Source organism: Pan troglodytes, chromosome 9 (genome assembly GCF_028858775.2).
Source record: "Pan troglodytes isolate AG18354 chromosome 9, NHGRI_mPanTro3-v2.0_pri, whole genome shotgun sequence".
Lineage (NCBI taxonomy): Eukaryota > Metazoa > Chordata > Mammalia > Primates > Hominidae > Pan > Pan troglodytes.
Genome location: NC_072407.2, coordinates 5,141,254 through 5,167,464, shown reverse-complemented (window position 1 = coordinate 5,167,464; position 26,211 = coordinate 5,141,254). Strand labels below are relative to the sequence as shown.

General features: G+C 54.4%; 2 protein-coding genes across 16 annotated transcripts in view; one reads left to right on the top strand and one right to left on the bottom strand.

Moving 5' to 3' along the window:
- Window positions 1-9,523, bottom strand: part of AP2A2 (adaptor related protein complex 2 subunit alpha 2) — an 88,727-nt gene extending 79,204 nt beyond the window's left edge. For 2 of the 6 annotated variants that reach the window (XM_063783695.1, XM_024346878.3), the window contains exon 1: window positions 9,204-9,512. Coding sequence is in view for 2 of the 6 variants with exons in the window: in XM_024346878.3 (XP_024202646.1) it covers window positions 9,204-9,270 (67 nt within the window). In the remaining 4 variants the exon portion in view is untranslated. Of the gene's footprint in view, window positions 1-9,203 lie in introns of all 6 variants that reach the window. The other 4 variants (XM_063783691.1, XM_063783694.1, XM_016920088.4 and 1 more) reach the window with 3 other exon arrangements.
- A 10,933-nt stretch (window positions 9,524-20,456) lies between these two features.
- Window positions 20,457-26,211, top strand: part of CHID1 (chitinase domain containing 1) — a 44,248-nt gene continuing 38,493 nt past the window's right edge. For 2 of the 10 annotated variants that reach the window (XM_063783680.1, XM_016920082.4), the window contains exon 1: window positions 24,378-24,458. Coding sequence is in view for 4 of the 10 variants with exons in the window: in XM_063783681.1 (XP_063639751.1) it covers window positions 24,453-24,592 (140 nt within the window). In the remaining 6 variants the exon portion in view is untranslated. Of the gene's footprint in view, window positions 20,558-20,675; window positions 20,779-24,351; window positions 24,593-26,211 lie in introns of those variants that run through there. The other 8 variants (XM_054661846.1, XM_016920080.4, XM_016920081.4 and 5 more) reach the window with 8 other exon arrangements.

Genomic DNA, 26,211 nt, shown 5'->3' with positions numbered 1-26,211 from the left:
ACAAAAATAAGCCGGGCATGGTGGTGCGCTCCTGTAATCCCAGCTACTCCGGAGGCTGAGGCAGGAGAATCGCTTGAACCCAGGAGACAGAGGCTGCAGTTAACCAAGATCGCGCCACTGCACTCCAGCCTGGGTGAGAGAATGAGACTCCATCTCCAAAAAAAAAAAAGAGAAAAGAAAAGAAACACGTACTTGCTATTTCAGCTACATTACATGAAACACAAAGGCAGTCCACAGAAAAAGCAAAACATAAATCCTAATACAGTGCCGCCTGCCCTAAGGAGCTCAGAGTTCTTTAGATATGCTAAATAATCCTCATTACACCCTTGTGCTGCCATCAGAGGGATTTTAAAGGTAAGAAAAACACCCCACAACGCAAAACAAAAGCCAGGCACCCCATGTTGGCTGTTGGTCTCTACACTCCTAAGCAAACCCGTAGACAGACGCCAAAGCTTAGGGTGGGTGAGAAGAAAGGTAAATGGGGAGTATCCTGAAGCCAAGCACAGAGATGAACACAAAACCACCACAACTCGGAGTCTGAATTTCAGGCAAAGATGAAGACTCCAGGATCTCGACAGGGCTACAACTTGAAAAGGTGGGAAAGGGCTGGGCGCAGTGGCTCACACCTATAAATCCCAGCACTCTGGGAGGCTGATGGGGGAGGATCACTTGAGCCAAGGAGTTCAAGACCATCCTGGGCAACAGAGTGAGACCCTGTCTCTAAATTTTAAATATAAATATAAAAAGTTTAAAAGTGGGAAACAAAGGAGAGCAGAATCAGGATCTGACCCAAACCCCCGGCTAGAAGTGTTGTTCCTAAGAACGCACCCAGCAGGAGGTCTGCCACTCGACCTGGAGTTTCCTGAGGTATCGGGGTGGGGGCGCTGAGGGAGCTACATGGGGCAGAAAGAATCTAGCATGGGAGTCAGGACTTCCCTGGCCTCGGGGACACACAGCAGCTGTGGGCACAGCACCCCTCCTAAAATCCTGGAGCGCCCACCAGCCCCTCAGCCCACCCCTGCACCCTGTGCTCGTGCCACCTTCCCAGCCTACAGAAGCCTTGATACCCCCAACCATTCCCACACTCCAATCACCAGGTAAGTGCAGGCTCCAAAAGGCAACAAACGTTTAAAATCAAGAATCAACTGAACGGAAGATACAAGTTCCCCTGTGCCAACAATGTTTCAGGAAAAAGCGTGCAAAGCTGGCAGAAAGTGATGTCTGAATGCAGAAGCGTGGTTCCAAGCTCCCTGTGTCTCTGGGGTCATCCCCGCTCCTGAGTGCCCACGAGTCACTGGAACTCGCCTCTCCCACCCTGGTGCTGGGCATCTCACTGCCTCACACTCTTCTTGGTCCTCTTCCCAATTCAAGTCTCCAGGGCACTATTTAAAACAGGGCTGCTTCCTACTCACATGCTATTTCTTCTATGCGTCTTGGCCAGACCCTTACAACCCTGTCCCAAAGCACAGAGCTCATCTTACCACACAGCTTCAGCCCCCACTTCTACACGGGAGCACCCACCTCAACCTATCCCACCCACCCGGAAACTCTCTCGTGACAAAACTGCACATACTGCTTTTCAAGACGTTTCAACCAGCTCAGCTTTCAAGCTAAAGTCAGAAGGAACATGCTGCCAGAATCAGCAAATGTGGTTTTATAATCTAAGTCTGGGATATCATGTGGCCTGGTAAAAACTGTTCATTTCTGGGGTTTTTTGTTTGTTTGTTTGTTTGTTTGTTTTTGAGACAGAGTCTTACTTTGTCGCCCTGGCTATAGTGCAGTGGTGCAATCTTGGCTCACTGCAACCTCCGCCTCCCAAATTCAAGTGATTCTCCTGCCTCAGCCTCCCAAGTACCTGGGATTACAGACACGTGCCACCACACCTGGCTAATTTTGTATTTTTAGTAGAGACATGTTTTTCCATGTTGGTCAGGCTGGTCTCGAACTCCCGACCTCAGGTGATCCACCTGCCTCGGACTCCCGAAGTGCTGGGATTACAGGCGTGAACCACAGCGCCTGGCGTATTTGATTTTTTTAAGAGCCAAGGAAATGCCATTTAATCCTTCACTGACAGCCTTTCCAGGAACTCTTCTACTACAAAATCTTGACACAGATTGTTACCAAAAGTAACAGTTCATTTTAAGAGGAAAGAGAAGTAATAGTATCTGGCACAAAATATGTTCACCACCAGGACACTTCAACTTGTCATAAAAGAAAGTGATCCTGACCTTCAGAGGAGCCAGACGGAAAACACTGCGAAGAGAACCAGGGTGTCCCAGAAGCAGTGACCACCAACCTTGGCAAGAAAAATTCAAGCTGAGCAAAGACTTCCTTCCTTCTCTCCATAGCCACCATGACACATTTCCTAAACTGGTTTCTAAGGAACACACATTATGCAGAAGCATGCAAAAGAAGACATGCAAGGAGAGCATTCTTTTCTAAGAGTCAGCACTTTTTAGGAATGTACAGTCAAAAGGACAAAATGAGCTTTTAACTGTGAAGGTTATTTAAGAAATGCAAAAGCAGACTGACCAATTCTGATTCTGATCTTCACTCCTATGCACGAAAATCAGTACAACTTTATGTTTAATTTTTATACTGAAGTTTAAGCAGAGTTTAAAATTTAGTGTTCAGTTTCTCCATATCTAATTTATGACTCCATAACTGGAATTGCATGAACAAATAAAATTTAACTTTAGTCCCACTGAAACACAATTCAAAGGGTATCTAATTTCAAGAAAGTTAACAGAAATGGCCAGGCACAGGGGCTCACGCCTGTAATCCCAGCACTTTGGGAGGCCGAGGCAGGCGGATCACTTGAGGCCAAGAGTTCGAGTCAGCCTGACCAACTTGGTGAAACCACGTCTCCACAAAAATTAGCTAGGCGTGGTGGCAGACACCTGTAATCCCAGCTACTCGGGAGACTGAGGCACAAGAATCACTTGAACCTGGCCGGGCGTGGTGGTTCACGAGGTCAGGAGATCGAGATCATTCTGGCTAATACAGTGAAACCCTGTCTCTACTAAAAAATACAAAACATTAGCCGGGCGTGGTGGTGGCGGAGCCCCAGCTACTCAGGAGGCTGAGGCACAAGAATCACTTGGACCCAGGAGGCGGAGGTTGCAGTGAGCCGAGATCACACCGCTGCACTCCAGCCTGGGCGACAGAGCGAGACTCTGCCTCAAAAAAAAAAAAAAAAAAAAAAACAAGAAATGGAAGGGACCAAGTTTTATGCCAACCACAATGAGCAGAGCACTGATAATTTTTCTAATTTATCGTGAAACCTGCAGCAAAACTGCATCACTTTCTTCAAGACCATGGAAATTCATTTTTGCCATCTTGCTAATAACATCTCTCCATCTGTTTCCCCTTCATGTGAGGACCTGGCGGGATTAAAGAAAACGCCTCCAAGCATTTGCACCACACCAGCACCACATGTAGAGAAATAAAAATGGTCATTTCCTGCCTGAAGTTGTTTTCCTGGCAAACTGACTGGTCTCAAAAGGACTTATCACTTCTTCCCTTTCCTTGCAGTCCTGACTGTTTTGCAGTCAATTCTCAGAGCCTGACAACATTTTCAGCAGTGCTGTGTCTCTCCAACAATATTCTAGTGTTGGCATGTCAACAGCAATGCATAAAGACATGCATTCACTAAGTTAGATACAACTCTCCTCTGCAGATATGTCATTTGTGTAAAAACAAATGAAAGTTCCAAAATAACTGAATAAATAGCAAATAACTATGGTCTTGTTTCCCCAATTTCAGCAGTTATTTTGTTTTCTCGGTATCTTTTGCTCAAATACAATGCCAATCAATGCACCAGCCTGAATGGACCTTGATGGGACTGTACTGAGGGGAAAAAAAAGCAATCTCAAAAGATCACATATGATGTGATTCCCTTTATATGACATCCTTGAGACCACAAAATTACAGAGATGGAGAACAGATTAGTTTCAAGAGTATGGCTATAAGGGGTAGCTTTGTGATGATAGTATAGTTCTGTATCTTGACTGAGGTAGGGAACCGGTTACACAAAGCTACAGGTGCTAAACTGCATAGAACCACACACACACACGTGCATGTCAATCTAATGAAATCTGAATATGCCCGGTGGTGTGTACCAGTGTCTGTTTCCTGGTGTTGAATATGTCCTGTAGTTATGCAAGATGTCCACATTAAGAAAGGTAGGGCACCAGGCACAGTGGCTCACGCCTGTAATCCCAGCACTTTGGGAGGCCAAGGCCGGTGGATCACAAGGTCAGGAGACCAAGATCATCCTGGCTAACACGGTGAAACCCCGTCTCTACTAAAAATACAAAAAATTAGCCGGGCGTGGTGGCGTGCACCTGTAGTCCCAGCTACTCGGGAGGCTGAGGCAGCAGAATGGTGTGAACCCGGGAGGCGGAGCTTGCAGTGAGCTGAGATCGCGCCACTGCACTCCAGCCTGGGCGACAGAGCACAACTCCGTCTCAAAAAAAAAAAAAAAATTCTAAAACTGGGACTAAATAAAAGGACTAGAATTTTTTTAATGCCAATTTAAAAAAAAAGAAACAGCTTATTAACTCTCACACACTGAATGCATACTGACCAAATGCTGGGCTGACGTCAATCAGGAAGGATGAAGTTAATTTTAGGAGACATTAAGTTAGTTCACTACCTGAGCCACAAAAGCTACAACTTTGAGGGGCAGAGCTTGACACGAGGCACCTTTTCAAATCCTGGAGCATATTCATTGCTGCCTATGCTAAGAGGAGTAATGCCCCAAGCCAGTCTGTTGGGAGTGGGTTACTTGAAGTGAAAACAGAGCATCCTAGTGTCGACATGCTCCCTGTCCGCTACCTCAGATACTTGGCACAGGGCTTTTTTTTTTTTTTTTTTTTTTTTGAGACAGAGTCTTGCTCCGTCACCCAGGCCGGAGTGCAATGGCACAATCTCAGCTCACTGCAAGCTCCGCCTCCTGGGTTCAAGCGATTCTTCTGCCTTAGCCTCCGGAGTAGCTGGGACTACAGGTGCATGCCACCACGCCCAGCTAATGTTTGTATTTTTGTGGAAACAGGGTTTCCCTATGTTGGCTAGACTGGTCTTGAACTCCTGACCTCAGGTGATCAGCCCACCTCAGCCTCCCAAAGTGCTGGGATTACAAGCGTGAGCCACCGCACCCGGTTGGCACCAGGTCTTGGAGGGGAAAAACTTTTTTTTTTGAGGCAGGGTCTCAATCTGCTGCTCAGGCTGCCCAGGCTGGAGTGCAGTGGTGCAATCCTAGTTCACGGCAGCCTCAACCTCCAGGGCTCAGACAATGCTCTCACCTCAGCCCACTGAGTAAATGGGACCACAGGTGCGTGCCACCACGCCTGGCTAATTCTTTTTTCTCTTTTGAAAAGACTGGGGTCTCACTATATTGCCCAGGCTAAAGGAGGAAAACTTAAGAAACTGGTCAGAAAGACGCAAATTTGGAGCTGAAACAGGCTTTAACGATATTTCAGCTCAAAATCCGCCCCTTCAAGCGTCAGCTGAGGAAACTGAGGCTCCGTGGCTAGTGGCCTCCACTCACGCAGCTTTAATGATATTTCAGCTGAAAATCCAGCCCTTCAACTGTCCGCTGTGGAAACTGAGGCTCCATGGCCAGTGGCCTCCACTCATGCAGCTGCTAAGAGGCAGAGTCAGGGTCAAGAGCCTTGGCTGTTGGCTCAGAGTCCTCTTTCCACAGGGCCCGACTACTCCTATCATTCACTCTCACGACAGGAAAACAGCACACAAAATCAGAGCTGGCCAGGGAAAGGGGAAGCGGGGACCCCTCTGCCTGTGACATGGAGGTCAAGTTCAGATCAGCTCAAACCCTGGCTGGGTCTCCAATCCCATCTCCAGGCACCAGCCAACATTCATTAACTCAATACGTATATACATTAATTATTTGCTGTTCCTCTAATACCTTGGTCTTCTGCCTGAATTGCCCAAGAATCACCTTCCTTGTGAGGTCTTCTCTGGCATGCACCTCGCATGCCAGACGCTCGCCATGAGGAGAACAGCAGGAAAAATGTGATGAGCAAGATAGGGTGTGCACCTTGTAGAGGCCATCCTAGAGGGCAGTGGGGGAGATGGGGCCACTCGGGTGAAAAACAGCACCACAAGCTGAAGACACTGCCCAGAAGGAGAATGGTGAGCGCTGCAGCTGATGAGAGGCCATCCAACAGCAACGAGGGAAAGAGGATTCCGAGAAAGGGGCCGTATTAAAGAGACCTGGCTCCCCCAGCTAGGACTAAGCACCCCTTCTTCTACTAGCTCCTTCAGGGGAGGGGCTGTTTTATTCAATGGGATACACTAGTGGTTCTCGACTGAGGACAACTTTGCCCTAAGGGCACATTTGTCAATGCCTGGAGACATTGTTCCTTATCACAACTAAGGCATCTGGTGCTGCTATAAACATCCTAAAAGGGACAGAACAGTTCCCCACAATAAAGTGTGATCCAGCCCCAAATGTCAGCTCTGCTGAGTTGGAGAAAGTCTGGTCTATATAGTCAAGTATTTTATAGAGTACAGCAGTTTCCCCATATCCACAGGTATACGTTCCAAGGCACTCAGTGGGTGCCTGAAACTTCAGATAATACTAAATCCTATACAAGCTGCCTTTTTCCCACACATACCTATGAAAAAGTCTAACTTACAGATTAGGCACAGTAAGAGATTAACAGCAGCCAATAATAAAAGAGAACTGTAATGATATACTGTAATAAAAGTTATATGAATGTGGTCTCTTTAAATATCTTATTGTACTATGCGCACCTATTTTCAGATCACCAGAGGTAACTGAAACCTCAGAAGGTGAAACCACAAATAAGGGAGGACGGCTGTACCGCGCTCACTGTGGTAGGCGCCATCCTGTCGAACGCAGGCCCTGGCACAAACCATCTATCTAACAAGGGAGGACGGCTGTACCGCGCTCACTGTGGTAGGTGCCATCCTGTCGAACGCAGGCCCTGGCACAAACCATCTATCTAACAAGGGAGGACGGCTGTACCGCGCTCACTGTGGTAGGCGCCATCCTGTCGAACGCAGGCCCTGGCACAAACCATCTATCTAACAAGGGAGGACGGCTGTACCGCGCTCACTGTGGTAGGCGCCATCCTGTCGAACGCAGGCCCTGGCACAGACAATATATCTAACAAGTGGGTGACTTGCTGTCTGAGGAAATGGCTTTCAATCTCATTGTCCTGCCTAACGCAATTTTCTTCAAAAATGGAAGGACAGACATCATAGCGCATTTAAGCGTACTCAGTCTTTGTCCCAGAGGTACCCTTAAGAAATAATACACACACTTAGTTTTACAAAATGCATGTTGGTCTCATTATATAACAAACAAAGAGAAAAAATGCTACTCGTAAAAGTGCTGATCTGAGGGTGTTTCTAAGCCTTTTTTTTTTTTTTTTTTTTTTTTTGTCAGAAAGGTCTCACTCTGTCACCCAGGCTGGAGTATGGCACCATCTCAGCTCACTGCAGCCTTGACCTCCTGGGGTCAAGTGATCCTCCTCTCTCAGCCTCCCAAGTAGCTGGGACTATAGATGTGTACACCAATACGCCCAGCTAATTTTCGTATTTTTTTGTAGAGACAGGGTGTTACCACATTGCCCAGGCTGGTCTCAAACTTCTGGGCTCAAAAGATCCACCTGCCTCAGCCTCCCAAAATGCTGGGACTATAGGTGTGAGCCACCGCACCCAGCTCTATGCTTTTTTTTTTTTTTTTTAACAGAGTACGGGAAGGGTTAGATGGTCCTCTACCCTTCCACAGAGTGTGGGAGAACCACTATCCTCCTGATCCTCTACCCCGTCTAAGGAGATGAGAATTCAAAGGGAAGATCACAACAATCCCTCAAAATATACATTAAAAATTATGAGGGTGCCGTGGCTCACGACAGTAACCCCAGGACTTTGGGAGGCCAAGACGGGTGGATCACTTGAGCTCAGGATTTCGAGACCAGCCTAGGCAACATGGCAAGACCCCCCATCTCTACAAAAAACACGAAAATCAGCCAGGCATGGTGGTGGTGCACGCTTGTAGTCCCAGTGACTCCGGAGGCTGAGGTGGTAGGATCACTTGAGGTGGGAGGTTGAGTGCGCCGTGATGGAAGTACTGCGCTCCAGCCTGGGCGCCAGAGCAAGACCCTGTCTCAAAAAAAAGAAAAACAAAAATCATGAAGTCAACTATCTGCTGGATAACAAGGAAAAAAATCAACACAGCAGACAGGAAACTGGCTTTGTTTCTCCCTCAAATTAAATAAGGAGACGGCCTCTGAAAGCCAAGAGGAGGTTCTGCACACCAAAGTCAAATTAATTGGTGGACCGGTGCACCCACCCAGCCACCCTGCACATCCTTCTAACAGGCCAAGCCTTCCTGGCTTGTTTAACGGTTTGGTGTGGATTTTTCCCACCCCGAGGGGACAGGCATGGGGCTGAGAACGAGGTCTGTGATTGGAGCAGCAGGCAGCGAGGCCATCCCACACCCCGACTGCTCGTGTCCAGATTCCCTCCGGGAATGAGTCATTTTAATCGTCGTGGGTGAGATCTAATCAGGGGTTAATAAGCCTCCAGAACCCAGGTCACAAAGCTGTTTCCTGGGAAGACACTGATTTCCAGATTTCTGCTCCCAAAGCTAAAATCCACGCCGTTTTGGAAAACGCTGGGTTAAACGCTCCAGTACTAGAAAGACCAAGGTGACATCATGCTGGGGAGGGGCGTCTTGGCCCGGAACCCCCTTGGTGGTGCCGCAGCCCCCCGCACGGACCAGCAAACGGGAGTGGAAATGTGGATGAAGGGCCGTGCCCTAAACCCCTAGACCCCGCACCCCTAGACCCAGGACCCCCCACCCCGCACCCCCAGACCCAGGGCCCCGCTCTGCATCCTGACCCGCACCCCCATACCCGATACCCCAAGACTCTGAGCGCCGCCCGCACCCCCAGACCCTGGACCCCCACCCCGCACCCTGGCCCCCACCCCCAGACCCGGTACCCCAGACCCGGTACCCCAAGACCCCGAACGCCGCCCGCACCCTCAGGCCCCGGGCCCCGCCCGCATCCCAGCCTGCACCCCCAGACCCCCGGCCCCGCCTGCACCCCCGCCTCGAGGCCCCGCCCCGGGCCTCCGCTCCCAGACCCCGTCTCCGCCGGCGGCCCCGGCCCCGGCACCGGCCCCACGCCGCCCCCGCCACTCACAGTTGCGGATATCCGAGATGAAGACCGCCAGGCCCCGCATCCCGTCCCCCTTGGACACGGCCGGCATCTTCCGACGCTCGGGAGCGGCCTCGGCTGGCGGGCCCGGGCGGAGGAGCGCGGGGAGCGGGAAGCGGGGAGTGCGGTCGCCGTCACCGCCGCGGAGGAGCCGCCGGGGAGCCGCCTAACCACCGCCGCCTCAGGGTCCCAGCGCCGCTTTCTGGGCCGCCGCGCGCGCGCACGCACGGCGCCCGCACCAGCACGCACGCGCACGCACGCGAGCGGCGACGGACGGCGGCCGGGGCGAGTGTCGCGAGAGGCAGCGGGCGCGCGTCCGCGGCACGGGGGCGAGCCGGTCGAGGCAGGCGCGGGGGCGCCCCCTGCAGGCGGACACCATGGACGGAGCCGCTGAAGCCACGCGTTCGCGTCCCGGGGCCGCGCCAAGCTGGCGATGCCGCCCGCGTCCCCCACGGGAAGGGCGTGGGTCCGGGCGGGAACCCGCGTGTGCAGCGGGCCGCCTCTGTCGTTGTTGGTGGTCACTGCAAAAGAGGCGGCCACGCAGGCACACGCGTACGGCCTCGCCCTGGGCCTCGGCCCCGCTAGATTGCCCCGAGCAGGTCTCCGTTTTCTTACTTGGAATAAACGACCTGTGAGCGCTGGGCGGCGGGGCAGCTCCGAGGCCAGGGCCTTGTTTGTTCCGCGTGGGCCGGGGCGGGAGGGCGGCGCCGGGAGGAAGCTGGGGCTCCAGGCGAAGGGGTCACAGCCGCTGGACGGCCTTTGGCGAGGAAACCCTCCCCTAGCACGGTATCCTGAGACGGTGGGGCTGGCCCGCCCCTCCTGCCGCCCTGAGCCGCCAGGGCCACATCTCTTGCGGTCCCTGAGCTGGGGGGGAGGCAGGCCCCGTGCCCGACCCAGCCCAGGGTCTGTGTGGCAGCCCAGGTGCCCCCCCCACATCACCTGGGCCTGCAGAGAAACAACCGCCCACCCCACCCCAGTGACAGCGGCCGGGGGCTGCAGCCCCTGCGGAATCCAGTCCCTCGGCGGCGCCAGGACTTTTGGCCACTGTTGCCAGGGCCCCCTCTGCTCCCCAGCCCTCTGCACCACTGCAAGCTGGAGGCCTAGGCCCACCCCTGTGGTCACAGCGGAAGGGAGGACCAACTGGGCCAGGCTGCACAGCTCCAGGCCCCGGCCAGGAAGAGACCCCAGGGAGTGGGGAAGCAGATGGCCCTGCCTCACTGTCCTTCCCAGAGCCAGATGGCTTTGAAGAGGAAGCTCCCTCCTGCTGGAGTGGGGGGATCTGGACCCTGTACCTGGAACTGGCCTAGACCCACCAGCCAGGGCTTTGTCCCCACCCTGGCTCTCTTCCGCAGCCCCAGATGAGAGCTTAGCCCTGGTGGAGCCCGGCCAGGAGGAGGGGACAGGACCCATGCCCCTCCCCAATGAACCGGGTGCCGCACCCAGGCTCTGGGCCTCCAGAACTCCTGGGGAAAACCAAGATCTCTGACAGACCCCAGTCAGCATAAGGCAACCAAGTTCATCACTTCCCAAGACAGAGGCACGGAGCCAACCCAGCAGAGGGCTTCCTGGAGGACGGTACGCCCCTCCGGAGTCCCCATCCTCTCCCAGTGCCACCTCCTGGCAGAGAAAGTGGTCCCAGGGCTGTTCATTCTTCAGCCTCTCCCTTCCACCAAGAAGCTTCCCTCCCCTGTCCCTGACAACAAATAAAGGCCATTCTGGACAGAAGAGCATCTTGTGCCATGTGAGGGGTCCTGGGCTGCTCTCCAGGACAGTCCCAGCAGTCACGAGGACCGTCCACTAACACACGTGGGCAGAGCATGGGCTCTGGGCGTCAGGAGGCTGGCATGCCTAATCCAAGCTCCCATTGGCAGTGGCAGTGCAGAAGACCGAGACAAGCAGACCACTGTGCCCCCCCCCGCCAGCAGCCACTCACAGAGCAGGGCAATGGGGGTGCTGCAGGGGCTGCCCACAGGAGGGCTTGGGCCTGGCAGGCATCCCCCTCCGCCCACTCGGAAGACTCCTCCTCAGTGCCAACTCTGGGATTCCCACAGACATCCTCCCGTCCACACGAGAGTGTTGAGGGGTCCCAGAGGGCCCGACACGCAGCCATGCAAAAGACTCCCCACCTCCTTCCAGCGTCGTTGCCCTTGCAGACACGCAAGCCCTCCAGATAATTCACTCCAGTCCCAGCCTTGGGTCTGAGTCCATGTGGGCCTCCCTGAGCACTGCCACTCCTCGGCTAGGGAGAGGCCAGCTTCGGGAGTGTGCAGTCCTAGGAAACAGTTTCTTTTTCTTTATTTTATTTTTTGTAGTGATGGCATTTCACCATGGTGCCCAGGCTGGTCTTGAACTCCTGTAATCCCAGCATTCCGCCTGCCTGTGTCTCCCAAAGTGCTGGGATTACAGATGCAAGTCACTATGCCTGGCCTATTTATTTATTTATTTATGTTTAATTTTAGAGACAGGGTTTCTCCCTTTGACTCCCAGGCTGGAGTGCAGTGATACAATCATGAATCACTACAGCCTCCACCTTCTGGGCTCAAACCATCCTCCTGCCTTGGCTCCCAAAGTGCTTAGACTGCAGGTGCACGCCACCACACCTGGCTAAGTTTCTGATTTTTGTGGAGATGGAGTCTCACTATGTTGCCCAGGCTGGTCTTGAACTCCTGGGCTCAAGCAGTCCTCCTGCTTTGGCTTCCCAAAGTGCTGAGATTACAAGCCACTGTGCCCAGCCTCAGTTTCTTTCTTTTTTTTTTTTTTTTCTTCCTCGAGATGGAGTCTTGCTCTGTCGCCCAGGCTGGAGTGCAATGGCGTGATCTCGGCTCACTGCAACCTCCACCTCCCGGATTCAAGCGATTCTCCTGCCTCAGCCTTCTCAGTAGCTGGGATTACAGGCACGCGCCATCACGCCCGGCTAATTTTTTGTATTTTTAGCAGAGGTGGAGTTTCACCATGTTGGCCAGGATGGTCTCAATCTCCTGACCTCGTGATCTGCCCTCCTCGGCCTCCCGAAGTGCTGGGATTACAGGCGTGAGCCACCGCGCCCAGCCATTTCTTAAATTATTTGAACGTTTGTCATACTTTAGCCACGCAAGGTCACAGTACTATTCCCAAGGGCAGAGGTGGGGACGAGTCGCTTTCCTTCATCCACAGCCATGGGGAAGCCAGGGTCCACAGATACAAGCCCGACGTGGGCATCGTGAAAGGAAAACAGGCCAGGGCCCCGAGCTGCGGTGTGGAGGTGCTGTCTCACTGCAGCAGGGTTCCCCAACAGACAGCCCCTGCAGCGTTAGCTGGCATGCCCTGGGTCCTACCCAGACCTGAACATGTCTGTTTTACAAATGACCCAGTTTCCTTCTCATCATCTCTGGCGTAAGTTGCAGACAATGACCCTTCCAGAAGAGGGTCTGGCAGCGTGTTCCATGTACAGTTGGTCCCTGTGCACTCACGAAAGTTCAGGGACAATGAGGTGGCATGCTCAGACCCTGTGGCCCCCCCGTGATCATCTGAGCACCTGCAGTCCCCAGGAGTGACATGCTCAGGGAAGGCTGTGGGAACTGACTGTCCCCTGCCATGGAAGGGTGGGAGGCATGAGGGGTGCATTCTGGAACTCTGTGGTGGGTGGGTGCGTCAGGTATAGCCAGCCCACCTGAAGGAGGAGAGGATGAGCTCAGGCTCCTGAGTGCTCATCATGGGGCGGGTGGGAGCCGCCATGACCACACATCTTTCTCACCACTGCAAAGCCGGAGGAATGCAAAGCCATTCACAGCTGGGCCCAGACAGCAGCAAAGCAGCCACCAGGGTGGGAGGTGCAGCCTCCCCAGACGTCTGGCGGGAGAGCTGGAGTGCTGTGCGGGGCCCAGAGAGCTGGCATGGGGTAAATTCGATAACCTGGGACCCCAAGCCCCACTTCCCAAGAGTCCCCGCCCAGCTCAGCCCTTGATCCTGAGTCAGGCCCCAACACATCCACACCCACAATCGCACCAGAGGGGGGATGACTGGGCACCTGTGAACGGCAGGAAACTGAGTTTCTGTCAACAAAACCCCGCAGAACACTTGTAGGATGGCTTTTGAGACACAGGCCCCGGACAACAGCTGGGTCCTTTGCGGCACCCACGGTGTCTGGATCAACTGAGCCAGCCTGGCAGCCCAGGGTCCCTCCGGCTGCTGCTGGGCCAAATTCCTGGAAGCTACATGCAGGGCAGCCCCTAAAACATGGTTACAATGATGGAAATCCCTGGACATAATGCAGAGAAAGGCGCTCAGAGGACTCAGGGACTGAACCTGCCCAGCCTCTCCTAAGGAGACCCTTCCTGCCAAAGGCTTGGAGATGTGTAACTTGCACAGGGCCAGCACCTTCACAGGCTCTCAGGGCCGTCCTCTGAGGCTGTGGGGGTGCAGCAATCAGCGGGCCCCCTGCTCTCAAAGGAGAAGGGCAGCTCGAGGTGACTAAGGCCAAGGAGGCCAGACACCCCACTAGGTGGCAGGGTGATGACATCATTAAGGTCTGTCCCAAGCAGCCCCTAGTACGGGTTACCAGCTCAGGGCACCCTTGGGCCAACGGAGGGGCAGCCCCCTAAGCTCCTGCATAAGATGTGTGGTCAAGGCCAGGCACGGTGGCTCACACCTGTAATCCCAGCACATTGGGAGGCCGAGGCGGGGGGATCGGGGGATCATGAGGTCAAGAGATCAAGACCATCCTGGCCAACATGGTGAAACCCCGTCTCTACTAAAAATACAAAAATTAGCTGGGCATGGTGGCACGTGCCTGTAGTCCCAGCTACTCGGGAGGCTGAGGCAGGAGAATCACTTGAACCCAGGAGGCAGAAGTTGCAGTGAGCAGAGATCACGTCACTGAACTCCAGCCTGGTGACAGAGTGAGACTCAGTCTCAAAAAAAAAAAAAGTATGGTCAAGAAAATTCCAGGCCAGGCGCAGTGGCTCATGCCTGTGATCCTCTCCCATAGGAGGCAGAGGCGGGTGGATCACTTAAGGCAGGGAGTTCAAGACCAGCCTGGCCAACATAGTGAAACCCTGTCTTTACTAAAAATATAAAAAATTAGCTGGGCATGGTGGCGGGCACCTGTAGTCCCAGCTACTAGGGAAGCTAAGGTAGAAGAATCGCCTGAACCTGGGAACTGGAGGTTGCAGTGAGCCAAGATCCCGCCATTGCACTCCAGCCTGGGCAACAGAGCAAGACTCTGCCAAAAAAAAAAAAAAAAAGCCAGGCGCAGTGGCTCACACCTGTAATCCCAGCACTTTGGGAGGCCAAGGCAGGTGGATCACGAGGTCAGGAGTTCAAGACCACCCTGGCCAACATGGTGAAACCCAGTCTCTACTAAAAATACAAAAAATTAGCTGGGCGTGCTGGCGGGAGCCTATAGTCCCAGCTACTCGGGAGGCTGAGGCAGGAGAATGGCGTGAACCCGGGAGGCGGAGCTTGCAGTGAGCTGAGATCACGCCACTGCACTCCAGCCTGGGCAACAGAGCGAGACTCAAACAACAACAACAACAAACAAACAGCTCCCTGACCATCACCTGATGGTCAACTGACTTTCCTGGTTGGGGGACGGGGAGGAGGGGAGCCCTCTCCCGCCCCGCTCACGTCTGACTGGCTACCTACTGTAACAGGAAGGCAACGTGGAAATCCTGGGAGCCCCCTTCCCAACCCAAGGGGTAGACCAGTGGCGCGGCTGGCGACTAGTGACACCCTCAGAGGGTCTGATGGGACAGGCCAGGGTATATAGCCTGAGTGCTGCGGTTTTTACGAGCACACGAGGCAGTTCTGAGGTGTGACGCATTTTACCAGCCTGACTAGCCCGCGCTGGACTTCCATGCTGTCAGACGCCAACCACACGGTGTTACAGCACATGCCCGTTCCGATCCCCTGCCCAGCCAGCCTGGCAGCAAAGTGGGGCTGGGGGACTGTCATGAACCTCTGTGGCCCCACTCACTGACAATGCCAAGGAAAGCCACTGTCCTGGCCATTTCTCCCACGGCAGCAAATCCCATCAGCCCAGGCCCACGCCTCGGCCTCCCAAAGTGCTGGAATTACAGGTGTGAACCACTGTGCTCAGCCCAGCTCTGGGAATTCTAATGTTAAAAGGAAGAGTGAAAGAATGTAAACTAAGAAAAAACCCACAACCAGCCAGGCATGGTGGCTGACACCTGTGATCCCAGCCCTTTGGGAGGCCAAGGCAGGTGGATCACTTAAGGTCAGGAGTTTGAGACCAGCCTGGCCAGCATGGTGAAACCCTGTGTCTACTAAAAATATGAAAATTAGCCAGGCATGGTGGCGGGCACTTGTAATCCCAGCTACTGGGTAGGCTGAGGCACGAGAATTGCTTGAACCCTGGAGGTGGAGGTTGCAGTGAGCCAAAATCACACCACCGCACTCCAGTCTGAGTGACATGAGTGAGACTCTGTCTCAAAAAAAAAAAAAAGAAAGAAAGAAAGAAAAAGAAACAAGGAAAAAACCCACAGCCTCTGGCACTCCAAATATACAGAGAGTGTCAGCACTGCTGATTGCTTCGGCCTAGCAGGGATTGTAGGACACCTTTATTACCTCCCTGCAGAGCTGAGCCAGAGTTCTCTGCTGGTTTAATTCCCGGGGACTCGGATGTCACATGGTTCACTGGCTACCCAATGAGCAGGAAGCAGCATGTACGCTGTGTGCGCTGCAGACCTGCACGTGTGCCGACGGCAGAGACTGCGAGTCCAGCCCTGCCGCTGAATTTCCCCTCCTTCTACGGTAGCTGATCTCCTGACTTGGTGGGAATGTGGCCGCCCAGAATCAAGACTATATTTCCCAGCCTCCTTTGCAGCTAGGCATTGCCTGGTGATAGCAGAACGTGCAGGGAGATTGTATCTGGGCCTGCCCTGCAATGTACCATAGCCTGGGCAGCTGGAACAACAGAAATTTGTCTTCCTGTAGTCCTGGAGGCTGGAAGTCCAAGATCAAGATGTCCACCGGGGCCGGGCCCGGTGGCTCACACCTGTAATCCCAGCACTTTGGGAGGCCGAGGCGGGCGGATCACGAGGTCAGGAGATCGAGACCATCCTGGCTAACATGGTGAAACCCCGTCTCTACTAAAAATACAAAAAATTAGCCAGGCGTGGTGGCGGGTGCCTGTAGTCCCAGCTACTTGGGAGGCTGAGGCAGGAGAATGGCGTGAACCCAGGAGGCGGAGCTTGCAGTGAGCTGAGATCGCACCACTGTACTCCAGCCTGGGCGACAGAGCGAGATTCCATCTCAAAAAAAAAAAAAAAAAAAAAAAGATGTCCACTGGGCATGCTCTTCCTGAGGCCTCTCTCCTTGGCTTTATGGATGCCATCTTCTCCCTGGGTCTGCACAGGGTTGTCCCTAGGTACTCCTCTGTGTCCTCATCTCCTCTTTTTTTTTTTTCTTTTTGAGATGGAGTTTTGCTCTTGTCCCCCAGGCTGGAGGACAATGGCATGATGTCAGCTCACTGTAACCTCTGCCTCCCGGGTTCAAGTGATTCTCTAGCCTCAGCCTCCTGAGTAGCTGGGATTACAGGCATGTGCCACTACATCCAGCTAATTTTTTTTTTTTTTTTAACTTTTAGTAGAGCTGTGGTTTCACTGTGTTTTCCAGGCTGGTCTCAAACTCCTGGCCTCAAGTGATCTGCCCACCTCGGCCTCCCAAAGTGCTGGGATTACAGGTGCGAGCCACTGCGTAAGGCCATAATCTCCTCTTCTAAAAAGGACACCAGTCCTATTGGATTAGGGCCCACCTTACTGACCTCATCTGAACTAATTACATCTGCCACAATCCTCCAAATTAGGTCACATCCTGAGGCACTGGGGTTAGGACTTAATATATGTGTTTTTAGGAAACAAAATTCACCCCGTAACAGAGGTGACGTGTGCCCATTTGGGGCAGGATGTTGAATTCCTGCCTGCCTTTCCACCCCCTCCTCAGAACACAGTTTGATGGCTAACACTCTGTCGGGAACGGCATGGCTGGGGGCTCTGCCACACTCAGACAAACCTAGATCCTAACAAACACCTAATGATCACCAGGCCTCAGTGTGCAAGGTGCACCCCAAGGACAACGTGGGGGGCGTCATAAAGCCTCTGGGGCTCCAGGGCATATCAGGACGTCCCCCGTTCTGTCCTGTGTCTCATCATCAGTACCGCCAAGCCCATTCCCACAGGCATCATCAGTCATCAGTAAATGCTCCCCCACCTCCCCAAATGCCCAAAGCCACACAGGAGCCATACAGCAGGTGACACCAGCTGGGGGAGGGGTGGGGAGGTGCCATGAAAATCCTGTTGTTCCCCCACCCACAGATGCTGCTACTCCTGGCCTCCTGTTAGCCCCAGAGCAGGAGTCTATAGCCTCTGGGCTCCCTCAGGCCCCCGTGGAGCAATGCCCCCCAGCCCTACTGGCCAGACCAGCTGAGGCCAGACCAGCCCTGCCCACAGTCAGTTTCCCAGCACCGGAGGGGCTCCCTGGACAGGGGGTTCTGCAGCAAGCACTTCCCTCTGGGCGGGCCAGCACCCACCCACCTGGCCTCCAGCCCAGGCTTCTCTGTGGGCCCAGCCAGGTGAGCTGGTGGAATATTCATCAATTTTAAGGTTGGTCTGAGAAAAAGAAAGTTAGAAAATAAGCCCGGCACAGTGGCTGACACCTGTAATCCCAGCACTTTGGGAGGCCAAGGTAGGCAGATCACCTGAGGTCAGGAGTTCAAGGCCAGCCTGGCCAACATGGTGAAATCTTATCTCTACAAAAAATACAAAAATTAGCCGGGCATGGTGGCGGGTGCCTGTAATCCCAGCTACTCGGGAGGCTTAGGCAGGAGAATTGCTTGAACCCAGGAGGTGGAGGTTGCAGTGAGCCGAGATGGTGCCACTGCATTCCAGCCTGGGCGACAGAGCGAGACTCCAAAAAAAAAAAAAGGAAATAAAGCATACTGACTAAAATTATCACTGCAGGCTTTCCACATGGCCATATGAGCTTCCTAGAACTCTCTGAAAAATGACCACAAACCAGAGGCTGCAACTCAACAGAAACGCATTCTGGCCTCGCCGTTCGAAAGGCAGAAGCAGGTGTCAGTGGGGTTGGTTCCTTCTGGAGGCCCCACCCCCACGTTCACCCCTTGCATCTGTCTCAGTGCTGCCTCTCCCTTCTGTTCTCTTTTTTTTTTTTTTTTTTTTGAGGCGGAGTCTCACTCTGTTGCCCAGGCTGGAGTGCGGTGGCAAGACCTTGGCTCACTGCAACCTCTGCCTCCCAAGTTCAAGTGATTCTCCTGCCTCAGCCTCCTGAGTAGCTGGGACTACAAGCGTGTGCCACCACACCCAGATAATTTTTGTATTTTTAGTAGAGGTGGGGTTTCGCCATATTAGCCAGGCCGGTCTTGAACTCCTGGCCTCAAGTGATCCACCCGCCTCAGCCTCCCAAAGTGCTGGGATTAGCATGAGCCACTGTGCCCGACCTCCCTTCTCTTCTTACAAGGACCCCTGTCATTGGATTTAGGGCCCACCCTATATCCAGAATGATCTCATCCCAAGATCCTCACCCTAGATACCTCTGCAGAGACCCTATTTCTATTTGTTGTTGTTGTTGTTGTTTGAGACAAGAGTCTCACTCTGCCTCCCGGGCTGGAGTGCAGTGTCTCGATCTCAGCCCACTGCAGCCTCCACCTCCCAAGTTCAAAGGATTCTCCTGCCTCAGTCTCTGGAGTAGCTGGGACTACAGGTGCACGCCACTATGCCAGGCTAATTTTTGTATTTTTAGTAGAGATGGGTTCTCACCGTGTTGGCCAGGCTTGGTCTTGAACTCTTGATCTCAGGTGATCCACCCACGTCAGCCTCCCAAAGTGCTGGGATTACAGGCATGAGCCACTGCGCCTGGCTGAGATCCTATTTCTAGATATGGTTGCACCGTTGCATTCATGGGTATAGGAGTGAGGACTTAGACAAGGCTTCGGGGGCTGCCATTCAACCCACCACCACGGAGAAATACTACCTCTTGATCTCATCAAGGCCAGGCAGCCAGCCCCTCCCCTTTGCTTTCAGATTTTTTTTTTTTTTTTTTTGAGGCGAAGTCTTGCTCTGTTGCCCAGGCTGGAGTGCAGTGGTGCAATCTCAGCTCACTGCAAGCTCCGACTCCCGGGGTCACGCCATTCTCCTGGCTCAGCCTCCCTAGTAGCTGGGACTACAGGCACCCGCCACCAAGCCCGGCTAATTTTTTGTATTTTTAGTAGAGATGGGGTTTCACCGTGTTAGCCAGGATGGTCTCTATCTCCTGACCTTGTGATCCACCTGCCTCAGCCTCCCAAAGTGCTGGGATTACAGGCATGAGCCACCACGCCCAGCCTAGATTTTTTTTTTTTTTTTTTTTTTGAGACAGGGTCTGGCTCTGTCACCTGGGCAGGAGTGCAGTGGTGTGATCACAGCTCCCTGCAGCCTCCACCTCCCTGGGCTCAGATGACCCTCCCACACAGCCTCCTGAGGAGCTGGGACTATAGATACGCGCCACTAGGACTCACTAATTTATAAATGTTTTTGTAGAGACGAGGTTTCACCATGTTGTCCAGGCTGGTGTCAAACTCCTGAGGTTCAAGCAAGCTGCCCGTCCCAGCCTCCCTAAATGTGGGCCGCCACACCCAGCCAGCTTGCGGTACTTTAAGTTGGCTGTGTGATAGTGAGAAGTATAAAACCCACAATGGTGCCGTGACGCACACGGCCTTTGCAAAGGGCAAATACACAAAACTAGGGCCACGTGCCACCACACATGCCCACCTCGGGGCTCAGCATCAGCCCAGCAACCAACCAGACACCTACACGCAACTGTCACTGGCCAGGGCCGGCTGGGCCAGCGGGGGCCCACACGTGGAACACAGACAGAGAACTGCTGTGCTGGCTCTGGCACTGGATCCAGAAGCTTCTGCTGGGCGTGAGTGTGCCACTTCCCCCTCCTGCTTGCCCTGGATTTGCTTATCCCAGCACCCAGAGAGGATGTCTCCGTCCACAGGTGGGGAGGGCTAGGCAGCAGGGAGTGCTGGTGTGTGTCCCTCTCTTCCTGGGCTTCCGGCCTCTGAACTGGAATGTTTCAAGGCCTAGGAGTGACAGGACACGGTCAGCAATAGTGGCCCAGGTCCTGCCCTTGGGTGACCCAGGCCAAGGTCTCCTAGTTAGAACAGGACAGAGTCACGAGGCTGCCACTGTCGGGAAGGGCCCTGCCTGTGCTGACTCTGCAAATGAGCAGTCACCCAGAGCCGCCGCGACCCCACCCAGGAGCACTGGCCAGCCTGGGGAAGACACAAACCCAGCCCCAAAGGCCCCACAGCCACCAGGCACCTCCAACAACCAGGTGTGAGTAATTTTTTTTTTTTTTGAGACAGGGTCCTATCTGTCGCCCAGGCTGGAGTGCAGCAGTGCAATCACAGCTCACTGCAGCCTTGATGTCCTGGGCTCAAGTGATCAGCCTCCCGAAGTGCGGGGATTACGGCGTAAACCACCACTCCCAGCCTTCGAGTGCTTTTGAGGATGTCTCTGAGAGGCATCCTCAGGCTGGGGACCCAGGAATATCCCAGGTAAGGCATGGGGTCTCCTAAAGCAGGGATCCAGTCAGCAGCAGAAACACTCATCTCTGCAGGCCTCCTCACCCCACCGGCCTGCCCCTGCCCTACTCTGTCCCCCCCATGCCCACGGCAGACAGGCAGTGGGCAAGCAGGAGGGCCTCAGGGCAGGTCAGACCTGGGCCTACAGGGCAGAGCCTGGACCTCCGCCAGGGCACTCCACACCCACCCCGGGTAAGGAGGGCTGGGAATGGGGGCTGAGGGCTGGTTTAGTGCCTGGGCAAGGTGGTTATGCTTGGATTTATATTAAATTTCAACAATTAGGATTTGATTTATTAAAATTTAATTTCAATACATTGAAGTTAGAAATTCAAAACCCAATTTATTAACCTGTTAAGTTCAATTTTACAAATCCCCTATTATTCCCTTTTAAGCCTAGAAGACTTTACAGTCACTTTTTTTTCACGGAGTCTTGCTCTGTCAACCAGGCTGGAGTGCAGTGGCGCCATCTCGGCTCATTGCAACCTCCACCTCCCAGATTCAAGCAATTCTCCTACCTCAGCCTCCTGAGGAGCTGAGATTACAGGTGCACACCACCACGTCCGATTAATTTTTTTTGTATTTTTAGTAGAGACGGGGTTTCACCATGTTGCCCAGACTGGTCTCAAACTCCTGGGCTCAAGCGATCCTCCTGCCTTGGCCTCCCAAAGTGCTGACATTACAGGCATGTGCCACTGTGCCTGGCCTTTTTTTTTTTTTTAACAGAGTCTCACTCTGTTGCCCAGGCTGGAGTTCAGTGGCTCAATCTCGGCTCACTGCAATCTCCACCTCCCCAGTTCAAGCGATTCTCATGCCTCACCATGTTGCTCAGACTGGTCTTGAACTCCTGAGCTCAGGCAATCCGTCCACCTCGGCCTCCCAAAGTGCTGGGATTACAGGTGTGAGCCACCGCGCCTGGTCTGCAGTCACTTTAAAGGGGCTTCTGCATAATATTTGGTCCCATCTATAAACTCAATTAAGCAATTTTCAACATTTGAAACAATTTATAAATGAAGCCTCTTTTCACTCCTTTTTGCGTGCCTTAGGTTGTCTGAATTGATAACAGAATCTCGGGTGCTTCAGTAACTCATGCATTGGCCTGGTGAGGTGGCTTATGTCTATAATCCCAGCATATGGGGAGGCTGACGCAGGAGGTTTGCTTAAGCCCAGGAAGTGGAGGCTGCAGTGAACCATAATCCACTGCACTCCAGCCTGGGTGACAGAGTGAAACTTTATTTCATTGTGATACTTTTTTTTTGGGGGGGGGGGCGATTTTCCTGCCTTGGCCTCCCAAAGCATTGGGATTACAGGGGTCAGCCACTGCACCTGGCTAAAAACTCATACAACTTAACAGATTCAAATTTTAAATGTGGTGAACTGCAAGTTATCTTAGATGTTCCAAAAACATAAAATACGAAATGTGTTCAAGTTTCACTTAATACAGGAACGCTAACACTTCGGTTCTGATTCTCCTAAATCTTGGTATGTTTCATTCAGCATCTTCCTAAGGCTAAAAGGTGGGTGCCCACCTAAAGAAGTCAGTTTTCTTTTTCTTTTTCTTTTTCTTTTTGAGGCAGAGTCTCAGTCTGTCGCCCAGGCTGGAGTGCAATGGCTTGGCTCACTGCAAGCTCCGCCTCCTGGGTTCACGCCTTTCTCCTGTCTCAGCCTCCCAAGTAGCTGGGACTACGGGCGCCCGCCACTACGCCCGGCTAATTTTTCGTATTTTTAGTAGAGACGGGGTTTCACCGTGTTAATCAGGATGGTCTCGATCTCCTGACCTTGTGATCCGCCCGCCTCGGCCTCCCAAAGTGCTGGGATTACAGGCGTGAGCCACCGCGCCCAGCCAAGAAGTCAGTTTTCAATCCAGGTACACGGGGCCCATTGGCACGAACTATGCAGATTGGGAAGCGGACCGCTTTGTGCTGGCAACTGACAAGACTCCCCCAGGAACCCGGCCGTTGGGAGCTCTGCAGAGGGGCCTGGCTCTGGGCTTCCTATCCTCCCATCTGCGGGCCCCATCTGCTCTTGGGGTCTGTAGTTCTGGCCCAGAGTGAACCCTAAGTAGATTCTGCAATTCTTTTTTTTGTTTTTTTGAGACTGAGTCTTACTTTATCACCCAGGCTGGAGTGCAGTGTGATCTCTGCTCACTGCAACTTCAGCCTCCCAGGTTCAAGTAATTCTCCTGCCTCAGCCTCCCCAGGAGCTGGGATTACAGGCATGCGCCACCACGCCTAATTTTTGTATTTTTAGTAGAGACAGGGTTCCCCCATGTTGGCCAGGCTGGTGTCGAACGCCTGACCTCAAGTGATCTACCCGCCTTGGCCTCCCAAAGTGCTAGGATTAAAGGCGGCGGCTGCCCGATCGATTCTGCAATTCTTTAGCGCCAAAGACCTCTGACCTCAATGAGATCCTAAAATGGCTAAGTGCCTTTCCTAAGAGAAGTTGGATGTTGCCATGGCCTCCTTAGCATTGGGAGGACTGCGCATATGTCCCTGAGGACACCTGCCATAGCTTACTGGGACCCTCTCCAGAGCTCTGCCGACTTGAGGTCTTCACCCCCAAAGGTCAGGCTTCAGGCCACCATCCAGGCCGTTTGCTGAGAGCGAGTGCTGAGCTGAGTAAGAGCCCACAGCTGGTGGGGGACGTGCCTCGCACCGCATGCAGCCCCCAGCCCCTTCTAGGAAAGGCGTGGGCGTCAGCTGGCAGAAAATACCGGGAAGGGAAAGAAGGAAACGTGACTAGAAAGAAAGACAAAGCTTAGTTTAAGGAGAAAGCTCCCAAGTAGCAGAAACGGGGAAGCAGCTGTGCAGGGTGTCTTGGAGCCCACGCGCGCCCCGGGAACGGCTGAGCGGGGCAGGGTGGGGCCCGGCCGTGCGGTTTTCTGTAGGAAACTGCGCTGGGAACGGCTAGGGCTGGGGGTGGGGGTCGGACAGCCTGTGCCGCGTAGAATGCGCGGTGACTCAAAAGTGCTGGCCACGCGCTCGTTCATCCAAGCGCGAGGGGCTGAGTTGGGAACTTGGTTTGCCTCCTGGGGCTCCGGCTCGTGCAATGTGCAAGGCGGGGGTGCGGACCGAGAGAGCGCGCGTTTCGGGCAGTCCCCGCTGGAGACAGCGCAGTGGGCGCCATCGGCCTGGGGATGGAGATGGTCCACCCAGGCGGGGGTCGGGGGGACGCCAGGAGTGGTGACTCCGGGTCCCCGCGGGAGCGTGCCGGGGCGGAGCCCACCGCGCGGTTCTCCCGGCACCGCCGAGCCGGGCAGAGGCCCTGGAGCCCAAGGCCCCGCGCGACCCCACGCCAAGGGCGCCAGGCCTACCTAAGAGCCGTGGCGCTGGGAACTCGGCTCCCCCTGGGCCGGGAACCTGATAACCAGCTCCAGCGCGAGCACCAGAGGCGCTCAAGGTGAACGCGCCGGGCCGGGGGTCCGTCCCCGGCGCGGCCCCGCCCTGTCCCCGCCCCGGCCCCGGCCCCGGCCCCGGCCCCGGCCCCGGCCCCGACTTTCCGGCAGCCCTGCCCAGTCCCCTGTCCCGACCCAGCCCCTCTCCATCCCAGCGTGCCGTGCGCGGCGGCGGCGCGCGGGCGCCTGGGGCGGGACTTCCGGCGCGCTGGAGCGTCTTCCGGCCGTGCGTTTGTGGCCGTCCGGCCTCCCAGACATGCAGGTGAGCCCCGCGGCGGCCGGTCCCTGCTCCTCCTCCTTGCACGGCCTCAGTTTCCCTCCCGCAAAGTGGGCGCGCCGGGCAGCGAGGCTCGGCCCCGGGAGGACGGACGTGGGGTCGCGGGCGACGCCGGGCGGGTGCGTGAGAGAGAGCGAGTGTGTGAGGGGGCGTGTGAGAGGGTGTGAGGACGAGGGTGAGAGAGGGTTGCTATGAGAGCGAGGGCGAGCGAGAGCGGGGGTGGAGGGCGAGTGTGGACGGGGGCGCGTGTCGGGGGGACCGCGAGTGGGAGGTGGAGCGCGTGCGCTAGGGCGAGCAAGCCTGAGAGCTAGGCGCGCTGGGTGGAAGGGGCCTGAGTGCGCAGACAAGGGATGTGGCCGGCGGGTGAGGAGTGTGTGAGCGCGCGGCTCGTGTGGCAGAGTGGTGGCCATCGGGTCCCCAGGACCCCCAGAGGGAGCAGAGGCAGTAGGGCTCCAGGCGGGCTGCCCTCCCAGTGAGGGGCATGCGGTCCCCGTGAAGGGCGGGCGCATCAGACGCGATCCCACCCACCCTTGGTTCAGCCCCAACCCTTGAAGCTTCCATTGCTGACTGTCCAAACTGGAGGGTGACCCGCCCGCCCGTCCGCCTCGACTTCCTGGGCTCTAGTAATCTCTTAGCCTCCTAGCTACTTGGGACTACAGGTGTGCGCCAGCGCACTCAGCTAAGAATTTTTTTTTTTTTTTTTTTTTTTTTTTTGAGACAGAGTCTCACCCTGTCACCCAGGCTGGAGTGCAGTGGCGCGATCTCGGTTCACTGCAACCTCTGCTTCTGGGCTTAAGGGATTTTCCTGCCTCAGTCTCCCGAGTTGCTGGGAGTACAGACGCACACCACTGCACCCAGCTAATTTTTGTATCTTTTTTAGAGACTGGGTTTCATCACGTTGGCCAGGCTGGTCTTGAACTCCTGATGGGGTGATCTGCCCGGCAGAAAAATATTTTTTGTAGAGACCAGGTCTGGCTGTGTTGCCAAAACCAGTCAAAAACTCCTGGCCTCCCAAAGTGCTAGGATCACAGGCCAGAGCTGCCATGCACCAGTTAGTTCTTCAAAACACAACAGAACAGGAGTTGTCAGTGCGTCCATCGCAGAATAGAGTTAGCTCTTATTGGCTGCTGTCGCTCTACACATGTACACATGTGCACACATGACATACACGTGTGCTGGGCTGTGACGTAAAGTGCATTTCTTACTGCTGGTCTCCATGAAAAGCATTGGAAAGCCCCTGCTGTGACTCCCATCATTTCCATCAACACCACCGAGGAGGTCCTGGGAGAGCAGGAAAGTGGGAGCAGTAGCGCTCCACCTTATCTTGTTACAGAGCGGTTTCTGGGACCCCTTTGGGTGACCAGGGTCGGGGCCTGTGCCTCTTCATAACACAACACATTCCCTTTGTGTGCGGGGCCGTTCTGCCCAAGGGAAGGTCATTGGCATTTGGGGAAGAAACGGTTTGATGCAGGAACACAGTGTGTGTGAGCCTGGGAGTCTGTGTTATGTGAAGAGCATGATGGAGAGTGTCCTCACAGGCCTCAGAGCCGAGCGGCCGGTGAGCAGTGGGGAGCGGGAGAGGTACCAAAGCCCAGACAAGGGCCTGGTTGCAGTGTGAGCACCCCTCACACATCACACACACCATCTCACTGGGGCAGTTGTCTGGAAAGTTCCATGGCAAGTCAAAGAAGCAGCCCAGCATTTGTGAGCAGCCTGTATCCAAGCACTCCATCGCAGA